The 23403-nt window shown below is 39.6% G+C and overlaps 1 protein-coding gene across 1 annotated transcript in view; it reads right to left on the bottom strand.

The window, feature by feature from the left end:
* Positions 1–4553: 4553 nt before the first annotated feature.
* nbeaa (neurobeachin a) overlaps positions 4554–23403 on the bottom strand; it is a 219380-nt gene continuing 200530 nt past the window's right edge. Inside the window, exons 37-39 of the mRNA XM_042334427.1 lie at positions 17857–17921; positions 15468–15576; positions 4554–4742 (exon numbers count right to left, since the gene is read on the bottom strand). Coding sequence (XP_042190361.1) covers positions 4554–4742; positions 15468–15576; positions 17857–17921 — 363 coding nt within the window. The remainder of the gene's footprint in view (positions 4743–15467; positions 15577–17856; positions 17922–23403) is intronic.

The following is a 23403-nucleotide window of genomic DNA, read 5'->3' as shown; positions in this document are numbered from 1 at the left end:
GTTAGGTGTGAGCAGATACACAATTTGCTCATGAATCCTGACAATTTTGATTACATGTTCTGTGGATATATCAACCATGCTCACTTTTTCAAGTCTGCAGTCAATTTATACGCAAGAATGGAAATTTACTAATTCAAATGTAAATTCACTAGGGGTCAGCCTTGGCTCAGTTGGGAGCACACTTGCTTGAGTCAGAAGGTTGTAGATTCAAGTCAGGACTTTGAACTTACATTGTCTAAGCTGCCACTGCAAAGTAGAGCAGGGGATGTGCTGCATTGTTGGATGAGATATTAAACTAAAGTTCCAAATGGTCATTCCTTGATGGTGGTTTTAGGGATTTGGTTATGCACAAATTGCCAAAGTCACTACACTTTACCCGTGAAGCACTTTTGGACATCCTCCTGATGTAAAAGATGGCACATGAAATGAAAAATTATTGCTATTATTATCATCATCATCATATTCACACACATACAATTTAGACCTGCAGGAACTCAGCGTTAAATTGTATGCTTTGGAAATGAGGTGCAATAGTTGTAACAAAACTGCTTTGGTAAAAGGAGTAAAAGAGTTCTGACTTGTGTTGAATCCAACGCTTACCAACGATTCATAGGAATGATTCACACTGATTTGTTTCCTTTCACTGAAAATTTGTAGTCATTCATGGTCAAAATTGCATATAATCTGCAAAACTAAACAGGTCATTCACGCAATTAGTCCATGCTGGTGTTTATATTCCATATGGGTCTTCACATTCTTTCGAACAAGAGGGTATAGGATTATCAAATGCAAGGTTTAGAGTTTAGGTTTAGAGTTTCAAACCATTTCAGGACAGGCACTAAGAAGTATTTAATTAACAACAAACTGGTTTACCAGGAAGCATAGTTGAGATCAGAACGCTGAACTCATTGAAAAAGCTTGCTACTGGGATAGGAAGATGGTAGGGTGGGACTTCTGGAAGAATGAGATCACATTGGCCAAGGGACCTTCTTCATTCAATTGTTTCTCAGGACAATTTTAGATTAATAATTGGAAATTAGGAGTGTAGTGACTCATAATGGGGATGGGACGGGGGCTGATACCTGGAACTAAAATGACAGTAGTTGCCAGTGCAACAAACTGAGCCTATTCAGAAATCCTTGAATACCCTAAATACCCTTCTCATAATTTACGTGTCTACCTTCAGATGTGAGTTGGAAGCATTGTTCATCAAACAGTATTTATTTCACAGATTTTTTTCTGATCTTTTCACACATAAGATATATCTTGTCAAATTTAACAGATATTACATTCAACTCGAAAGTCAAATCTCAACAATTACAATGTGTATTCCTCTTAAAATATATCCCTTTCTACCCAATATCCATGATTCTGGATTGTGAATGTGATTTTCCAAAACTCAAAGACTCTGGGTACTTCCAACAACATTTGCAGTAGAAATACCTTTATATATCATGTGCTGAATGAGGAGTTATAGCAACTAGAATTATTTTCATATTTTTAAATCGTAGTTTAGAAAATTGTGAATAATCTGATACAAGAAAAATCATGTAAAAGATGTGTGGTGAAAATGAATGCAGTGATCACCAATTCACAGCAAATCAAGCTGTCAGTTCTGAGTTATACAGTGAAGTATATTACAGCTGGATTACCTCATTCTATTAAATGTTTCTTTCTACCTTTAATATTTACATACCACTGCAATACACCCAAACATTTATGCAAATAATTTAACTTTGTAAATATTTAAGGCCCCTGTCAGATTAGCAGTGAGTACCCATTGCTGTAATTTAGTTGAATCTAGGTTTTAAAGGAACATAATAAAGCAGCGCAGCTTACTCTGCTCGGCAGTCTGTTATTCCACATTTCTGATAACCTTTGAACCTTGCAAACTACACTTGTTTAACTGTGACAGAGATAAATGTCCCATAGTTAGCCTGTGCCTTGAGTTTATATCCAATAATTACAATTTGGAATTGTGTTTATTTTGAATGAGTGGTTCACAGTTGTTGTAAGCTATGCATCATTGGAAATGTCAGCTCTCCTGCTGTTTGCTTCATACAAAGGACATTTTGCATTTTCTGAATGGCCAAAGGGTAAAACCAATTATTCAAAATCTACACATTTATAATTTTTTGAGGCTAAAAACTTGCATTTGCATTTGGTCAAATGTAAGAGCACTGAGTGGCTTAAATATGTGGGTAGGTTTGAATAAGTGTATCTTGGATCATGTATTCATATTTGTTCTATCAGTACAAATTCACACTGAAGACAAAATACAATTGAAATCAATACATTGTTTTCAACAAAATATCTGACAAACCAATATTTGATCAGAATTGAACTACCACCAGAAATGAACCATAATACTGCATAGGAAGCTTCTGCATATAATGGGTTAATTCAACAGTTATAAAGTATTCCAATAATATACAAATTGAGACCCCTTAGTTTTGCCATGGATGCTTTGCTGCACTAAACGATTCTCACAAATGCGTGGAACAAATGAAAAATTAGAATTATAATGGAAACAAATTGCTGTGGTGCACAGTGTTAATAGCAATAAATACGGTACCAATATTTGCATAGGACACATCTGTGCAGCTCTTGTGAGTTGTATATAATGCACTGGAATTTAGATTCAGCTCAACTCTTCCACTTTTAACAATGAATCTTACAACAACAACAACAACAAGATCCCATTTATAAAATTATAATTATATATGAATTAGTTTTGCTGCTTGAGAGGCTGGTTAAATTCTTAGAAAAACATTTTCATCTCGGAAATTCTAGGTACATATTAGGGCCTAAAAACATGTGTATAGACCCTTGTGAAATTATACCTACATGATACAATGCCTCAGTTCTCCTGGTAGTTATAATTGTTAAATATGCACATTAACATTACTATCTTCCATAGCAATTTTTTTTAAAAAAAGCTTGTCCCCTCCCTAACAATATTTCTAATTAAACACTGTGTAAAATAGGATTATCGAATGACACATATTGTGGTAATATATACACTTGTAAGGGAAGCAATTCTACTTACAATAGGCTCCCAATAGACTGGTCAAATGTGAAAACTTGTCATATCAGGAAATCACAAGGGTAATTCTATTGCACTGTTTGGCACAACACATTTGTACAGTTGAACAATGAGATCCTTTTCTACCATGGTGTACTAAAGTTAAACGTGATCTTGATGACTCAGTCATCCATTCCTCAGCTCAACAAAAAACACTTACGTGAACCATATTTCTGTATATATTTTTGGTTGACACTGTGCCACTGCTTAAGAGTGCTTTGGACTACTTTTGATAGGATTCAAGTTCCCTTATTTGGTTACCATTTAAATTAATACATTTTGAACCCTTTCTTCACTGCATAAAATGGAAAGGAATTGGTAACTTTGTTGGCTATTTTATAAACATCGTTTCAAGTGATACAGCCAAGTAATTTACCAGACAGTAACTGCAATGAAAATTGGACTCTATTGTTCCACATTCTGCAATCCATCATTGTCATTGCTTAATAATACCATGGGTAATTAAATCCTTTTCAAATCTAGTTTCAAATTATTTATGAATAACAACCTTAGCAAACCTATGCCTAGGTTGATTTGTTCTCAATGTATCTTATAATGCATACCACTCTGTTAAGCAAAAGTCCGCACCTCAGGCGCTGACAGCATCAGCATCCAAGGCTGCACTCTCCACCTATCAAAGCCGTCAGGAACCTCGGTGTTCTGTTCGACCCTGAGCTGTCCTTTCTCCCTCACATCCGCGCCACAACTGGCAACGCCTTCCATCACCTCCGGAATATCGCCAGACTACGGCACTACCTCACCCCTCACGCTGCTGAAACTCTGGTCCACGCCTTTATCACCTCAAGGCTGGACTATGGGAACTCTCTCTTCGCCGGCCTTCCCGGCACCTCCCTCCACACTGCAGGTCATTCAGAACTCTGCAGCTCGTGTACTGTCCCGCACCAGACACCGCGACCACATCACTCCCACCCTCGCTCGCCTCCACTGGCTCCCCATCCCCCAGAGGATCGAATTCAAGATCCTCATCCTCACCTACAAGGCCATTCACGGCCTCGCTCCCTCCTACCTCTCCGACCTACTATCCCCCTACTTACCTGCCCGTTCCTCTGGCTCCGGTCTGCTCCACATCCCATGCCCCAACATCGGTGGCCGGGCCTTCAGCCTCTCAGCCCCGAGGCTCTGGAACTCTATCCCCCAGTGCCTTCGCCGCTTCCTCCCTTTCCCCCTTCAAGGCCGGTCTCAAAACCTTTCTCTTTGACCGTGCGTTCAGCTCCCTCTCGACTCTCTACCCCCTCCTCGCTTCCTCCCTCCCCTCACCCTGACCATTTCCCCCCTGCTCGGGTCCTGACCCAACTGTACAGCGCCTTGGGACGTCCTCCCGACGTGAAAGGCGCTCTATAAATGGAATCTTGTTGTTGTATATTTCATAGAGTGATACAAGCCATTGTCTGATTGTGCACAATTTTAAAATAACATTGCAGATTGATTTAGAAAACTTCAAGACTGTTTAATAGATAATGCAAACATACCTTTGAGGGATGCTACCCCATGCACCATGCTTGTTTGTCAGGATGTTGAGAATTTTCTGCTTTAGTTGATTGGCTGTAACATGATCTCGGTGCTTGGCAGCACTGATGAGATGCTCGCACATCTTTTCTTCCTCTCTTCTGTCTGCAGCATACTGAGCACACTGGGACTGTGGATGAAAAATAAGCCATTGGATTTAGATATAATAACTAACAAAAAAGTTATCTGAGAAGTAGTAACTACTTAAACATTTCTATAAACTAAAGAGTGCAACAAAACTATCAAGAGACTCTTAACACTGAGTACCACATTGTGTGCAGATCAAAATGCAATGGTAGAATCAGATGATTACTTTGAAAATACTATTCAAAGGATGGTTAATCTGGCAGTTCAAACTGGTGAGGGCAGTCTTTATTTTTACTTACTTTTACAACAACAAGATTCCATTTATAGAGCGCCTTTCACGTCAGGAGAAAGTCCTAAGGCGCTGTACAGTTGGGTCAGGACCCGAGCAGGGGGGAAATGGTCAGGGTGAGGGGAGGGAAGGGAGGGAGGGAGTGAGGAGGGGGTAGAGAGTCGAGAGGGGAGCTGAAGGCACGGTCAAAGAGAAAGGTCTTGAGACCGGCCTTGAAGGAGGAAAGGGAGGAGGCGGCGAAGGCTCTGGGGGATAGAGTTCCAGAGCCTTGGGGCTGAGAGGCTGAAGGCCCGGTCACCGATGGTAGGGCGGTTGGGGCGGGGGATGTGGAGCAGACCGGAGCCAGAGGAACGGAGGGTACGGGCAGGTGGGTAGGGGGATCGTAGGTCGGAGAGGTAGGAGGGAGCAAGGCCGTGAATGGCCTTGTAGGTGAGGATGAGGATCTTGAATTTGATCCTCTGGGGGATGGGGAGCCAGTGGAGGCGAGCGAGGGTGGGAGTGATGTGGTCCCGAAGCCTGGTGCGGGACAGTACACGAGCTGCAGAGTTCTGAATGACCTGTAGCTTGTGGAGGGAGGTGCCGGGAAGGCCAATGAGGAGAGAGTTCCCGTAGTCCAGCCTTGAGGTGATAAAGGGTGGACCAGTGTTTCAGCAGCGTGAGGGGTGAGGTAATGCCGTAATCTGGCGATATTCCGGAGGTGATGGAAGGCGGTGCCAGTTGTGGCGCGGATATGGGGGAGAAAGGACAGCTCAGGGTCGAACAGAACACCGAGGTTCCTGACTGGCTTTGAGAGGTGGAGAGTGCAGCCTTGGATGCTGATGCTGTCAGCGCCTGAGGTGCGGAGGCGCTGACGCGAGCCAATCAGGAGGGCCTCAGTTTTACGCACGTTGAGCTGAAGAAAGTTGTCTCTCGTCCAGGACTCGATGTCGGACAGGCAGCTGTCAGGACATCAGTGGTCGTGGAGTTGAGGATAGAGGAGGAAAGGTAGAGTTGGGTGTCATCCGCATACATGTGGAAGTTAACCCCATGTTAAAGTGGAAATGAGAGGAAACCTTTTAATAATTTAGGCAGGTTTCAAACACTCACTCAATGAAGATATGAATCGCCCTTCTCTCAACAATGAAACTGATAATTAAATAATAGCTAAAATACAGTAGTAATGAGTCTAATATTTCAAAAAATTACCTGGAGAGTGAGAGATAAAGGAAGTGCCATTATTCTTTCATGCTGTGAGATATCTATCCATAACAACTGTGAAAATGAGCATTACATTTCAGTCTAATCATCGTAATGATCAGTTATGGAGTCCTGTGGTGACTGAAGCATCCTTCCCAACAGCTAGCTAGAATGCATTGTAGAACGATAACTGTTTCTTCAAGATAGCAATAATAGTAGTGGGTAGCTCCATTATAAGGTTGCTGTCTGGGTCCAATATCTCGGGTCCTGTGTTATAAGGGGAGCATTAAAAACTGGCTGACTTTGAGGAATTGGGTCACTACTGATATAACTTCCTGTATGCAACACACAGGACACACCACCATTGTCACTTTTTTGCACACTGCACATGAGCACCATATATAAGAAGTCCTGCAGCATGCAGGGAAATATATTAGGGGCACTTCCTGAGCATGTTAGCACACATGTAAGTGGTCTAATTATAACTGGTTTGCCCTGTACTGTACGAAGAGATAAAATGTTTTTAGTCAAGAACCTCCTACAGTCAGATATAAATTCATTTAAAATAAAGCACTGCCTCAACAGCTAGTCTAATCTCAAAAGAACATCTCCTGACGTACCATAGAGAACATACCTTCATAGATCACAAGGTAATCCATCACCGGGTAGGTCTTATCTGGTGCACAATAAAGTGTATAATCTTTGAGGGAATTACGTAAGTGAATTCCCTCAAAGGTGCAACTGGATCGGCTCCCATCTCAATAATAATAATAATAATGAGAACAAAGGAGTAAAGGTGGTATGGGCAGGGACTCATGTAATAGCAAAACTTCCTCCTTAATTTAAAAAGTAAAGCATTGCCCGATAAGACCACCAATTGCAAACAAAGGGCTAGATAATTAATCTTCAACACCTAACAGCACCAATTAGCTAAACAGCAAAATAACAACATTACCAATCACAATTAAACAAATGGACTACAGCCTCAAACAATGCTGGAGAAGAAGCTGCCATTGGAGATCTGGTATGGTCCCTCTGGTATTGGGTTGCACTCAGGAGACAGGTCCTGCATTGACAGGAAAGATCTGAGCCAGAAAAGCAAAGCAATTAGAGTACTGGATATGAAGATAGCTTGTAATGCCAGCCAGTGACTGATTGCTGTGTGGCTGGAGAAAAGTGAGTTGGTGCTAAGCCAATTTTAATCATAAGCCGACTGTGGGTGAGATAAAGGGAGCTCTGTGTGCTCCGCTCCACTCACAACATGGCAGGTTGCAACACTGAATGGCAAAGGCCCATCTCCTTGAGCATCGTTTTGAATTGATAAAACCAGTGGTTTCAGTTTATAAACTCCTGACAAACTTTCCACATCATCTACCATTTAGAGCATGCCTGGCTGAAAATCTGTCCTCATATTGACAAGACAGACAAACAAGTGACCTTGGTTATATTATTATCAGAAAAAAACAGAATGAGGCCATCTAGCCCATCAGGTCTGTACTGGTGTTTTCTCCATGCATATCATTATATCATGTATATTATACACACATATATGTAATATACATGATATAATTTCCTTTTAAAATAGTTAATTGCCTCTGCTTTAACTGCAATTTGTGGTGCAGGATTCAACATTCCAAACCACATTTTTTAAAAGAGATCTTTTTTTTCTAATCTCCCCTTTAATTCCTTTTGTGAATGAAGTAATCCTTTTGCGAATCTTGTTAAATCTTTAAAGTGTGGGTTGTGTGTAAAGTCAATAGAATTCCCTGCTTGAAAATCAAACCGTTTTTACAGGAATTGCAGAATGAAAGAGAACCACAGCTTGAGTAAAAGTACTGTCGAGCATAGCTGTGAGCTACAGAGCAGAAGGTTGTCGGTTCGATTCCAGGCCTGTGCTGAATCAGCTGATGTATGTCAGAGCAGCAGTTGAGGTGCTATATTTATCCTTTGCATTCCTTGGGTAGGGAAAGGGGGTGCACAAAATCAGCTAGCATTCCCAGTCCTGAAGGCTATCCAGTAACTCCTGCTGGAAAGTGTGCCTATGTGGATGTCAACACAAGGACAAACTCAGCTGTGATGTCCTCCGTAGCTGAATAGACTGCCAACACTTATTGTGCAGACTCACACATGAAGAAAGGTTATTTGGGAAAGGTGCCTGAAGAGTAATGGCACTCGTGAAAACAGCCCAATGGGAGTCAGTGATGACAAGAGTGGAGAGAAGGGGAGAAATTAGCAGAAGATTCACAAACAAAATATTTTTACCCACACCTTACTATGAAATATTTCAATTGAGCTGAGGCAAGTGTTTTTTNGAGCGATCAGTTCAATGTTCTTGTGTTGGTTGTTTCATGGGGAGAAGACAGCATTTGTATGTAGGACTTTCTTATCCCATGGTAAAATGGAGAATTCCTGCTCTCTTAGAATGGAAAGTGACACTCAATGACAAAAAATGACATATAGTTTATTTCTGTCTATCTGTCTATTTATTGACAACCTATCTTCCAAGGTATTTAAGACTAGCAAATGTCTGGATGATATACACCACAGTTTCCTAAAAATAAATGGTTAAAGAATTATTTAGCAGATGGCAGTCAGGGAGTGATATTGATAGCTGTAAAAAAAGGTTGAGACAATCTAACCTATATTTATGCTGGGGGAGGTGGCCGTGAATGGGCAAAGTACCTAAATTGTAAAACACGGGAAAGGTAAATAAAGTATGATTCTATAGAAACTACAGATGACATATCTGATACGTTAGACTCATCTGCTATTTTAAAGTTCATAATTTTTCTTGCCATGATTTTCAATGGCTGTTGAACTTATTTTTAGTGTGTAAGTGTAAATGGATTTTTGAAACTAATGGAAACATCTTAATTTCCGTTACGTATGAGGTAAGACAGGCTTGAGGAAGCATTGTTTGGGAATAATGTTAATATCCAGAATCTCATTTGCTAACAGAGACCGAGAGATAATTGAATCTTTCCATTTTTTATCAAGTTCTGTCAGGTATTATATCTTAACATATTCTTCAAATAACAGATAACTCAATCTAGTACTGTCATCTTAGGTTACAATGCACAAAACTGATAAATATCATATCTACTATTTATCTAGTTTATGCTATGAGGCTGCACCTTGACACAGGTTGGTTGTGAATACATTTTATCTTACTTCTGAGATCTTTCATGTAACGCCTAATAATAATAAAGATGCAGTGAAGGCCTTCCATTTGACAAGTGTCTACTGTCAACCTCCTGATAAAATGAAGCAAAGGTTATGTTTATTTCTAGTGACAAGTGATATCTCTGTGTCTTATACTTTATCTGTTGGGGCAAAGATCATAAAAACTAGTACATCAAGCTGTTCATGCAAGGAAGCTGCTATGGCCAGATAAGAACCTCATCAAAACTGAGGTGCCAAGTTTTGCTTTCATCCATAAAGTACATGTTAGTAGTCTATGAATAAAAGTAACTGCACACGGAAACTGTGATTCTGATTTCATAAGCTTCTTAAAAAGTACTTTTGCTGTCAAGGTCCAATCCCCCCAAAAAAATGTTGGTGCATTTCCAAGTTAGTCTATTTTTTTCCCCCAATTACCTGCTACCAAATACAAAACAAATCATTGTTTCAGATCCATTTCATTCCATCTCCAGGTTTCTACCTTGTTTTCCTCTCAGTCTCTGACCTATCATTTATCTTCTATCAGCCTTTTTAGGTGCATTTGATTTTGCTTTCTCTCTTCTGCTTCTCTCAATTTCCTCTTATCCCTAATATCATCCTTGCATTTCATATTTTTGTAATATTTTAACTTTGAATTTTCCATTAGTATTGATATTTTTCTCTTTAGATACCTGATGCTAGCTCTCCCTTCCCTGTAGTGGTCTCTGTGTGTGGCACTCAACAAATGTGATTTATTCCGCATGCTCTGCCACCCAATAGTTGACCAGTGCTGCCAACGTTTTTTTCAAACATAATACTCATATATTTCTGTATATTGCAACATGCTAGATGGTGCATTCATTTCTAAAAGTATCCCTTAGTCCTGCCATGTTTGAACTCACTGCACAGTTTTAAGGAATTCTGCATTTCATTAGAAAAAAATATTTCCCTTTAGCTTAGTGAAGTCCTGTAGTTCAGTGGTTAGAGCACTTGCCTCACAAGCAAGAGGATTGAGTTTGATTCCCAGACAGGGCGAAACTTTGGATAAGTTTCCTTACTCCACATGCCTCTGTTTACCTAGCAGTAAGTAGGAACCTGGTAGTTACTCAATTGGCAGATCGCTTTTCCAGGGGTAATAATCCCTTCAAGTAAATAAATAATAACAGTAATTTGGTCACTCAATCCACGACTGTTTGTGGGACACTGCTGTGCACAATTAATTGCGATGCTTTGCCCACAAAACACACAGTCAATTCACTTTATAGTATATTCTGTGAAGTGCTTTGAGATGTCTCAAAGATGTGATAAGGTTCTATATCAAATGCAAGGATTATTATTATTATTATTGTCCTTATATTGTCATCATTATTATGATCTTATCAGGACCACATGGCAGAAAATCTTATCTACATATACATAAATATTTTGTAAACCATTCATAGTTTTAATAGATAACTTCTAATTAATTTCCTAACTACTGGAAAGCTGCAGAAAATATTTATTTTTGTAACCAGTCTATCAGTTTGCAAAACTGGAATATTCTAGCCAATAACAACAGTAACAACAACTTGCATTTATATAGCGCCTTTCACGTGGAGTAGTGCCTCAGATTAATAATACCTGAATTAATAGTAATTCAAAAGTTACCTCAAAATGTATTATAAAATTTGAAAAAAAAAGGCTAATACTTTATGGAATTAGTTAAGCGGGATGCGTTCCTCCAAAGAGAGAGTGCGCATTCCATTCCAGCAATCTATCTCTGGGATTTCCAAGTGTAGGTGAGATGCATGGAATTCTCAGATCGGTTTGGATACTCTTGAGCATGGTGATGGGTTTCTGCATGTGTTAGACATGCAGCTGACCAAAAAAAAAATTCTAAAACTTGAAAACGCTAGCTTTGCACCTACTGAACCACTCTATGAAGCACAGAAATAGCTGTAGGAAAGACCTTCACAAACAAACTCCAACAGGAATGCAGAGTTTGATTCTCAATGAGTAAAACAAACTGCCGCATCAATTTGAGCTTGCACCTTTTATACTGTGAGGAAGAAAGAGCATGTGAACCAACTGCTTCTGACATCAGTCAATGCTAACATATATCAAACACCCTTTATAACATGCAGGAGCAGGGAGAACACCAACAGCACCTGACGTCAATTGATGCCGACACGCATCAATACTGAGAAACATCAATTGGCGTTTGTCACGTTTCTGCCAGTATGATCCAGGGACTTGGCCCAACTCCAGTATGCAAAATTAATAAGCTGCCGTTTAGTTATTCGTTTGATCACAAGTGCTACTTCAGTACTCAAAGGCTCAAGTGAAATTGCTGATAAACTATTTCATGGATATGGAGTGATGTTTCCAGTTACACAAGCAACACAACAGCATTCCCACCTACAGTTCAGAACAATTACAGTGAAAGGTTTATCGATTGCTTTGTTTTGAAATTGTGGCATCATCTAACTGAAGGGAGCAATTATACAGTCTGCCCCATATACATTCTAGCAAGCAAGATCCAGCAACTAACAGACTACTTTGCTCTTAACTGAATATGGATTAACAATGCAGCAGATGTCTCCTATTAAGTACTGTGCTCTAGTGCTCTTCCTGGAACTCAGTCTCGTTTATGTAGCTCCACTAAACAACACAACAATGCTGTAATCATGTAACCATAGTCCACTCAGCATAACCTCTTCATAACCTTCTCTACATTTCCTTTCTTCAACTCTCTGCCTCTTAAGAGATGAGATTGCTGAACTTACATAGTTTTGTGCAGTGGAACAGTATCTAAAGAAAATCCAGTGGAGACACCCAAACCCATTTCACTTGTGAGAGCTGAGTAAGAAGTGGAGGGTGGGATCAGACTTCAGTTTTTATAAAGGTGCTTAAGTACCAAAAACCACAAGAAAGTAGATAACTTGTCCAACCAATAACCATTTGATCTTTATCACTGCAGTAGAATTTTAAAAAAAATTAGAAGAAAATATACTTCAAATTTACAATTCTTCATGCTCCAAATATTAACTCAGCATAGAAACGGATATACATAATAATAATAATAATAATCCTTGCATTTGATATAGCGCTTTTCACGTCGGGAGGACGTCCCAAAGCGCTTCACAGAACACACTGTAAAGTGAATTGACTGTATATTTGTGGGCGAACGCGGCAGCCAATTGCGCACAGCAATGTCCCACAAACAGTCGTAGATTGAAAATGACCAATTTATTATTGTTTTGGTTTTTGAAGGGATTATTATTAGGCATGTGGAGTAAGGAAACTTGCCCAAGGTTTCGCCCTGTCTGGAATTGAACTCAGGTCTCTCGCTTGCAAAGCGAGTGCTCTAACCACTGAGCTACAGGACTCCATGTAATTATCATTACATAAGAAGAGACAAGAAAGGATATCAGTAAGCTCAGCTGTCTTTGATGAACAGTGTTCTGAAGGATTCAAAAATAGCAGAAAATGGGTACAGATTAGCCTTATTCATTTCACAAATGGACCTCATGCCCAATTTATACTGCTAAAGCAATGTATTATCACATCCAAGAGTAAAGCAATCAGGATCAGTAAGTTTGATTTATACTTCCTGTCTGAAAGAGCAGAGCTTCAAATGCTGGTTCATTTTATAATGACATCCAAATGACATCCAAATGGCTGTTAAAAACATTAAAAATTGTCTCCCAAAAGTTCTTGCGAGCTTATTGGACTCCAAGGGATTATATCTGAGCTGAGGGTGAATAATTTGATATCACCTGCACTTATGCTTTCACAGTGCAAATAGATGTCCTGGCGAAACTACCAGTTTGGTTCCACCAGACAACAACAACGCGCATTTATATAGCGTCCTTCACCCCGGTTGGCGTCTCAGAGCTTCAGACAAGCCTCATGGCAAATTACTGTGTCTCAATCCAGAGGCACTACATTTTTGGGTGATATTCATAACTAGTGTGAAACATGCAACAAGATTTATGCATTAAAATCATTGGATATTTTTAGTTGAGGTTGTAATAAACTCAGGACCTAGAGGCTTGTATACCAAATTATTGATTATGCTGTGAATCATTATCAAGTCTTTGCTAACACAGATGTGCCTCAGATGACTCAGTTACAAAAGCCAATGACTACTGTGAAACAAAACCACTAAGACAATCACCCAAGCAAATTTCTCAAGATAGCTTTAGGTCAGTGGTGGCCAACCTCTTTGGTTGACCAAGAAAATAAATGCTTCTTGATGGAATATTTCTTGATTCATGGCATAAATATATGCTATTTTGTTATTAGTATGATTATTTTGTTGGTCAACCAAAGAGGTTGGCCACCTCTGCTTTAGATAAAGATCCTACAGTCTCCCTGGACCACATCCTTCTACATGCCAATCTTGCTGCCTTTTTTAATTCAGCTTCAAGTTGTTCCTTAAATGAGTCCTGACTTCACTCTTCCTATTAAGCTGATCTAGCTGTTGATTAGCTTTTGTAAACAAACAGTTCCTGCTATCTGTTCTAAATTTGATCCCCCGTTCTATCTTATCTATTTGATAAATGTACTTCTTATTTTTATTTCTTGGTTGATCTCAGTTGGGTTTACAGGCATTTGTACAATTGTGTTCAGCGCCTCTGGGCTCGAGAGAAGCATTCCATTTCCTAACTAGGAACCTGAGCTGCAAAGTACATACAATTTGTGTGGATGCTGGGAGACCCCAGGATCGAGTTCGGCTAAAGTTGAATAGCTTTTCAAAATCATTGCTCGGAAGAGAATTATTAGGATAATAAATGTGGTTTATATCGCTACTTAAAGACTATTCTTCTTCTATATAAATCCAAATACAAATAATTGTTTTGTCTATCCTATTTGCACGTATTTCACTGAGAGTAGGGCATCTGCATTTCTTTCAGGAAGACAACAACAAAATTACATTTATAGAACACCTTTCACATCTGATACTGTAGAATATGGTAATGTTTTTTCAAACAAAGGGAAGGATTTCATGAAAGAATAAACATAGGCGGTTTATTTCTTTGCTTTTCAAAATACAGGAAGAAAAAAAACGGTGCAGTAAATTGACTGTGTCAAGCTGCTAGGTGCATAGCAAGAAAAAGTACCTCCCATTATTATCCATACCAACAAATCATGCATGAACACATTAAAGCTCCACATATGGCCAGGCAAATAGGACATTGGTGCAGTGCTGTTTCAGTGGAAGCTGGGCTAATATCCAAGCACATATCCTTTTACAATTGAAAATGAGTCCAGTGGGAAAACTGGAAAATCACAATCCTCCTGCCTCTCGTCCTTCTTCATTTTGAGTTAGCATAAGTTATTGTGAAGATATAGCAAGATTTTCATTTTCTTTATTATATAATGCCTGGGGATAGTGTTTACATGCAAGTATGAATCATTCAATACATTGGGTATTATTAGCTTTTGTCAAAATTAGTTTTTGATTAGGCAAAGAAAAGGTATAAGTGTTTCATTAAACTGACAGTCGGCCACGCCAGACCCACAATTTGAAATAAATTTAGCATATAATCTAATGCCACGCAAATAACCATCTGCAGTTATCCGGCAAAGAAGCTACAGCATCACCAGTCATTCACAAAATTTGTCTTGACTTTTGATTTAAAAGAGCAATACACACAATGGGCAAATCACTCCTGCACTCCTTTACATAATTAAGAATAATTCAATATTTGCTCCTAAAATGTCAACCTTTTGTGAGCTGATAGACACTAATAAGCACCAAAGATATTGGTATTGTAACTGCTTTTGGCTATCACTGCGTATACAGAATGCTAAACAATTCATCAAACCCTGAGGTATGTGACTAATAAAGAATAATAAACACTGCCATTCCTTTGAAATATTAGGATTATTTCTAGGCAATAATCGCAACACGTTTCATCTGACTTGTTTAAGACCAGGCAGGAGAGTGGGGGCTTCATCAAAACCATAAAACTTTTAGACACCCCAGTGAATGGCAACGTCAAATAATTCACTACTTTTGCCAAAGTTTTTAATAAGATATGAATAGTTAAAGGTAAACAAAAATCTGCTATGAATGTCAAAATAATTCTAGTAGCTTTAGTGCCTGCTGACTTGCAGTAGAAAATCAGTTTAAAAGCCTGATGGGAAACAACTTACCTCAAATTCTGCATGTTTATGAACATCTTCAGCTCTCTGTCTGTTCAGAATGAACTCTGCTTCATTAGCCACTCGAACTATGTGGTCCTTCATGGCATGGCATAGCAACCTTAAAAATCAGCAACAGAATATCATAAGTCTTCCTTTTTACTCTATTGTATTTGACATTTTTTTTGGTTGATTAATGGACAGATATTCTGTCTGAGGCTCAATCACCTGCATACATTCAGAATACTCAAGATATTATATAGCACAGATCAAGTATATCCTTTTATACCATAAATCAGAAACCATCAGTTGATGGTACCAAATAAAAGTAATACATATTCTTCTCTGCTAATGGCAAAGGATTATAACTTTATTAAACCATTAAGTTAATGCACTGCTATAAAATTGAGAACCTACGTAAAGGACCAAGGTCCAGCAGTTAGTTGAAAATCAGAGAAATAAAAGTAGTTCAACTGGTTGTTAGATGGTGCTAACACAGTTTTGAAAGGCTTAAATTGTATGATAAATATCTCTGTCTTAATTCAACATAAATAATAACCATGTCTGTCATGTTGCTATTTAAATCAGCACATTAACTGAAACAAGCATGCATTGGTATCATAAGCAACAACAATAATTTACATTTATATGGCACCCTTCACATCCGGAGGACCTCTCAACATGCTTTACACAACAGAGTACTAATATATTGGTAGAATATTTTTCTGTTCAAGTGCACAGGTAGATAATTGGTGTGCTGGCATTGTCAAGGGATATTTCAAAAATAAATAGCTAAAACGACACAAGTAGTCCCAGAAGATCCTAAAATCTGTTAAATATCTTATGCTGATAAACTGGGTTTTAATATCCTAATTGTTTGTTTTAATGAAATGTAATTTGCCAATACTCACATACATCATTACTGGGTCCCTTTGATTTTAACATCCCCTCACTAATCTCACTGCGATGCTATTTTGGAGAGAAAAAGCAGTCCTTACTGTGTCGAGATTATGTGTAATTTTACACACCATTAAATACATTTTGTTTTAATTATGGATGTGCATTTGTATTCCTGTAAATGATCCCATTTATAATTTCTGGCCATCCTACAGGGCATTTTATCCACAGCACATTAATCACCTGTTTATGTCTTGTTAATTGTTGACAACTGCACAATTACATTCTCCATCTATGATGAATGACTAACATTTCTATAGTTTTCTGGCGACTGAAATTATTTAAAAAAAACATAATTTGCCTTCCATTCCATCTGAAAACACTGCAGTGCAGCTGTTACATTGAAAATATGCACAGAGCATAAACATTTTCAATCACGTTAAATGTATTTTGAGGTATTAATACAAAGAAAACAGACAGCTTTTTTTCCTTTTTGCACTGCTCAATACCTTTTGTAAAAACTGATAACTACATGCATTTACAAGTTATATATTCTTTACACATTGCAATTTATTAGGTTCCTTCAATATTATTGTCCGGGTATTATACCATTATGTTACCTTTTTAAAAAGTTATCGTCACGTAAGCACATTTAGGATCAAATGACTAATTTCCCTTTATTTAAGGATTTGACTCTCTCCTATTATTTTTCATGTCATTTATATATGGGAGCTCAAAGTTGAATGAACATATTCTAAGCAAAAATACTTAAATGAATCAGCAACTTCAAACATTTTAGCACGTATCACACTTGGTACCTTATGATAAATTATTTTTTAACCAACTCATAGTGGTTTAAGACCATTAGCCATTGATTTCAGTACCCTGGACAGCCCCCAGTACTCAAATGTTTCTGATCTAATGTGCTGAGAATAAAGTCTCCACTGTAAGATGTACAACACATAGTTCTTAACAGATGGAGCAGCAGATGGGCATACAGGCTAAACTCCCCTTTATCCTTAACATTAAACTTCCCTGCTGTCTCATCAGTTGTTCACAAACAATATGAAAAAATAATCCAGCAAAACCTCATTATGTATTGCAAGTTTCTTTTCCAGCATTTTGTGGAATTCTCAGAGTACAATTTTAAGTGAAAAAATGCTTGTGTGACACTTATAAAAAAAAATCTTCATTTGTAATGAAACAATTCTAGTCAGTCAAGGTTCATAGAATCCAGGTACACGCAAACTCAAGACAATATCCAGTGGCAGATGTTAAGGAATATTTTTTTTGCACAACATCCATCTACTAAGCCCCAAGCAAAATGCAACCACGACCATTTGCATTTATAGAGCATCCTATATCCAGAGTAGTGCTTCAGAATGCCCAAAAGGGGTGGTCCCCGACAGCGAGCCAGGAAGAGGGGAAAGACAACTGCAAGCACAGTCAGTATTAATTATTTTATATTAAATCCAATAGCTGAAGAACCCTAAAAATCAGTTACCTTCCTTCATTGATGAGTTCAATAAATGCAAGTCCTGCATTCTTCTGAATAGAATTCTGCCATTCCTAGAAAGAAGATAAAATATTATAAATGTTACTGCAATTCAAATGTTTATGGCAGATTTCTGCAGGGACATAACCCTAAAAATGTCTGATTGAATCAAATATAACAATGTTCACATTACTAAATCTTGCATTTATTCAGTTTTAAACATTTCTGTCAGCTTTATTTTTCATTTAGAACTTTAAATTAAACAAATGAACTTATATTAGTAGATGCAATCATACTGATTAACACAAAAAAGTCATGAAAGTGTAACACCTCATACCTTCAGAGTTGAAAAACTACTAAGATTGCTCACAAATAACCTGGGTGTTTGGCTGGATGGACAACAGATTGGATCATACATTTTTTTTAAAAAATAACTTTTTTGTTGATGAAAAGAATGGAACCTCATTCACACAAAGTGCCCAAGCAAAAGATTTGGTGACAAAGAGCTTATGGCATATTTTATGATAAACAAGAACCCGGTTCTTCCTGGTAGGGAGGGATTTGACTAGTCCATTTCAAAACACAGAGTCCACACACTGCAAAGATCTTTGCTTTATTCCAAAACTTCCAATCAATCACCAGCAAGCAGTCTGCCCCTTACTCTGGTTTAAGTAAATACAGGTGTCAGAGAGCACTTCGCTTACATAGGTGCAATTTCTTCTTGTTGGATTGATTTGTGTGGGAATGGAAAGTTACACCTAAGTTTACAAAGGAAAGCCTTTTACGGTCTGGAAAAGTCAGGGAGATTTACAACGAGCCTATAAACAAGATATAGCAAAAATCAAAGAATCATAGATTTTACAGCACAGGCTTAGGTATTAAGAATCTTAGATTTACAAAAACAAATAGGTGTATAGAATATAAAAGCAAAGAGTTGATGCTAAACTTATATAAATCATTAAGTAGACCCCAGTTAGAATATTGTGCCCAATATTGGTCACTCCACTTTAGCAAAGATGTTAAGGTGATAGAGAGGGTGCAAAGATTTATTGGGTTGATATCAGGATTAGTGATTTGGCCTATGAGAAGAGAACTGGGACTTTTTTTGCTGGAATAAAGTTGAGGAGAACATAGTTTCGCTGGTTTAGGGGTACCTTTAAAATGATATATGTCTTTAAAATTATGAGGGGTTTTGATAATGTTAGAAATAAATTATTTCCACTGGTCAGTCGGTGAGTCATCAACTGGAGGGCATCAATTTAAGATAGTTAGCAAGCGAGGCTCGGAGAATTATTTTTATGCACAACAACAACAATAACTTGCATTTATATAGTGCCCTGCATGGTGAGTAATGCCGCACAACACTTAAGAATGACGGAGCTTGACACCAAACAGAAGCAAGGGGGAGGTGATTGTAGGCACGGTCAAAGAAGATCTTCAGGTGTGATCTGAAGACATGGAAGGAGGAATCAAGGTGGAGGGATTGAGGAAGAGAGCGCCATAGTTTTGGGAATTGTGGCCAAAAGTACAGATGCTGGTGGTGCAGCAGATGGGACAAGATTCGTGCCGGAGGCTGGAGCCAACTAAGCAAAGGGGGCGGAGAGTTGGTAGTTGTGACTCGGTTTGGTTAAAAATGTGGATTCAAGCCCAATGTTAAGATTTGGACTGACTCTCCACTGTTGGATTGTCCGGCATGCTGCCTTTTACATTGGGCATTAAAACAACGTCCTGTCTGACTATCCTCAGGTTAATGTTAAAGATAATATTATTTTAAAAAGAGAAGATATTTTCTCTCAGTGTCCTGGCTAAACCTTTTGTTTGAGAAATCTAGAGATAATACAAAGTACATCAAGTGGACTGTTGACAGATAAATTGGTGATTCACCTTGTGTGAGACTGTGCTTTGCTGTCATGCTTTGTCTACAAATAAACAGACACTACATTTAACAGCAATTATTTGTGAAGCACTTTGAACCTGCCCATCTCCAACCTCCCTTTTCTTTCGAGCGTCTCTGTAAGAGTTGTTGCTTCCCGGCTTCACTTATTCCTCTCCTATCTCTCCCTTCACGAGCCCTTCCAATCGGGTTTCCGTGCTGCTCACAGCATGGAAAATACTCTGGTGAAGATGCCAAATGATATTTTGTCCATCTGTGACCAGGGCTTTCTCTGCCTCCTCGTCCTTCTCAACCTCTCTGCTGCCTTCAATACTATGGACCATTCCATCCTCCTCCACCGCTTCTTCTCTTACCTCAACCTTCAAGGTTCTGTACTTGAATGGGTCAGGTCTTATCTTTCACACCGTATACAATTTGTCTCCGCCAACGATTTCTCCTCCAGCCCCCGCAAAGTCTTGTGTGGTGTTCATCAGGGCTCTGTCCTCGGTCCCCTCTTCTTCAATCTCTACATGCTCCCCTTTAGTGACATCATCTGCAGACATGGGGTCAACTTCCACATGTAGGCGGATGATGCCCAACTCTATCTCTTTGCCTCCACCCTCGATTCCAGGATAACTGACGTCCTGACAGACATTCTGTCTGATATCAGGTCCTGGATGAGAGCCAACTTTTTACAGCTGATTGTCAGCAAGACCGAGGCCCTCCTGATTGGCTTGGCCAGCGCCTCAGCATCTCAGGCACTGGCAGCATCAACATCCACAGTTACACACACCACCTCACCAAGCCAGTTAGGAACCTGGCTGTCTTGTTTGACCCTCAACAATCCTTTCTCCCCCATATCCTTGCCATGACCCACTCTGCCCCTTCCCCCACCTCCGCAACATTGCCTGTCTCCACTACTGCTTCATCCCTCAGGCCGCTGAAACTCTCATGCACGCAATCGTCACCTCAAGGCTCAACTACGGAAACTTCCTCCTTGTCGGCCTCCCCAACTCTTCCCTCCACAAGCTGCAGATCATCCAGAACTCTGCAGCTCATGTCCTCTCCCGCACCAGGCTCCGTGATCCCCACAGTCGCCCAACTCCACTGACTCCCCATCCCTCAGAGGATAGAATTCAAAATCCTCGTCTTCACTTTCAAGGCCCTCCACGGCCTTGCCCCCTCCTACACTTCAGGCCTGGTGACCTCCTATCAACCTGTCCGCTCCCTTTGCTCAGCAGACTCTGGCCTGCTCCAGGTCTCCCGCCCAAACCACCCTACCATCGGCAGCCGGGCTTTCAGCCTCTCTGCCTCCACTCTATGGAACTCCATCCCACAATCCCTTCGCCTTGCTCCCTCTCTTGCCTCCTTCAAGGCACGACTCAAGACCCTCATTTTTGACCGTGACTTCAGCCGCCCTCCTACCCCCACTGCCTTCCCTCATCCAAACCCTGCCCCCCACGATCGGGTCCTGATCCCTGACTGTTCAGTACCTTGGGACGTCCTCCCGACATGAAAGCGCTTTACAAATGAAATTTTGTTGTTGTTGCTGTGTGGGAAATCGAGGGAAATGTTCTCAAATTATGTAGGAGATTGATAGATTTATAAAGATTTCACAAAGAATGTACAGCATGGAAATATGCCACTTGGATTACCAGTCTGTTCTGGTTCTCAACACGAGTTTCCACCCACCCACTCCTTACTCCCTCCCATGCCCTCCCTCATGTGGAGCTCCAGCTGCCTTTTGAATGCATCTAACTTGTCTGATTCAACCATGTCATTGTGCACAAAACACAAAATACTGTAGATGCTGTAAATCTGAAACAAAAACAGAAGTCGCTGGGAACACTCAGTAGGTCAGGCAGCATCTATGGAGAAAGGGAAGCGAGTCAACGTTTCAGGTCTACAACTCTTCGTCAGAAGCGAGTTCCACAATCTTATCATCCTCTTTTGGATTTCCTAGACCCTGTGAAATATACTGACTATCACCTCAGGATACATTGGTATATTGATAGAAGCAACCAAATGTTCCAGAAGAATTGGAGGTTAAAAATAGCTTTGCTGGACGGGTTGAGGTTAGCTTTTGATTGCATTACATATTTTCCTGGGAAGATGAGATAATGAGCAATCGGGTCCTAGAGCATTGATGTAAGAACAATGGACCACAGAAAGAAAAGGCCGCAGCCTCAGACACCTGCCTATCTCAAAGCTGAGAAACAAGCAGGCCGTGGAAGGCTGCCCAGAAGTTGTCCATTTCTCTCTCATAACATAACATAATAACATAACATAACATAACGTGTAGGAGCAGGAGTAGGCCATTCCGCCCTTCGAGCCTGCCACTCCATTCAATCATGGCTGATCTTCTAATCTAACTCCAGCTAATTACCTGACCCTGCCTTATCCCCATATCCCTTAATCCCTTTCGTAATAAGAAATCTATCTATCTCAGTCTTGAATATGTTCAAGGACTGAGCGTCAACAGCCTTTTGGGGTAGTGAGTTCCATACATTCACCACCCTTTGAGTGAAGAAGTTCTTCCTTAACTCAGTGCGAAAGGGCTGCCTCTGATTTTAAGGTTGTGACCCCTGGTTTTAGTTTCTCCAACCAGGGGAAACAATCTCCCACTATCTACTCTATCATGCCCTTTGATGATCTTATAGGTTTCTATCCCTGTTTCAATGGGGAGGTGGAGTTAGAAACATATAAAAGAAAGATGTAACATTGAAATAGTTGAAGTTGTGTAGAGGGTCAGCGCACTTCTCACTGGAATCAATATCAATTCTATTGTATCTATGTGTATGTACAGGGATGAGGGAATTTACCTCCGGTAAGAAAGTGACCATTAAAAGTGAAAGAGCGGTAGTGGGTAATATGTTTTCAGTTCTGTTAACGAGGCAGAGAAGTAATAACAGTGGGTTGGTCTGTTTGAAATGCAGAAGTCAGGTTAGGCAGCATGAGTGAGGTGCTGGGCTAAAAGCTGATTGTTTCTGTTGAGTTTACAGGAGCCACTCTCTGTGATTCTGTGTGATAGTTCTGTAATCAATTTTTTTTATATAGAATTGGTTGTGTCCGAGGGTTTACCAGGCGCCAGTCCCTATTACGTTTTGTATTATAGAATCAGTTGTCCCTGAGGGATTTCCAGGGACTGATCTCTGCTGTGTATGTTGAGGTGCGTTCTCACGCTTATTGTTTTGTCTGGCGTACTGAACAAGTCCTGAGTGCCTGCTGTTGTTTCTCAATTATTTGATTTGTATATCTGTGTCATTATATGGTGCGGACTGTTGTGTTGTTATATGGTCATCTGATTTGAATACAGATTGTTGAACTTTACTGTTTGTCTTAGATATATATATATATATTTGATATCAGTGGAACAAACACTATACTCTTACCACTGCCTGTCAAATTATTAACAACGCTATCTTATACCTTTGTCCCTTGGTTATGCACTCTTCAACCAGTGGAAAGAGCCTATTTGTGCTAACCGTATTGAATGCTTTAATAATTTTAGTACTTTTATTAGGTCCCCTCTTAACTATCCCTTTTCTAGCAAAAAAATACCTAACCTATCGAGTCTATCCTGATAGCAATAGCCTACCACTCCTGGTATCATCCTCATAAACCTACGTTGTAATCTTTCCAATGCTGCTGTATCCTTCTTATAGTGTGGAAACCAAAATTGG

This window comes from Callorhinchus milii, unplaced genomic scaffold (assembly GCF_018977255.1).
Source record: "Callorhinchus milii isolate IMCB2004 unplaced genomic scaffold, IMCB_Cmil_1.0 Scaffold4, whole genome shotgun sequence".
In the NCBI taxonomy this organism is placed as follows: Eukaryota; Metazoa; Chordata; class Chondrichthyes; order Chimaeriformes; family Callorhinchidae; genus Callorhinchus; species Callorhinchus milii.
This window is presented reverse-complemented; position numbering and strand designations above follow the sequence as displayed.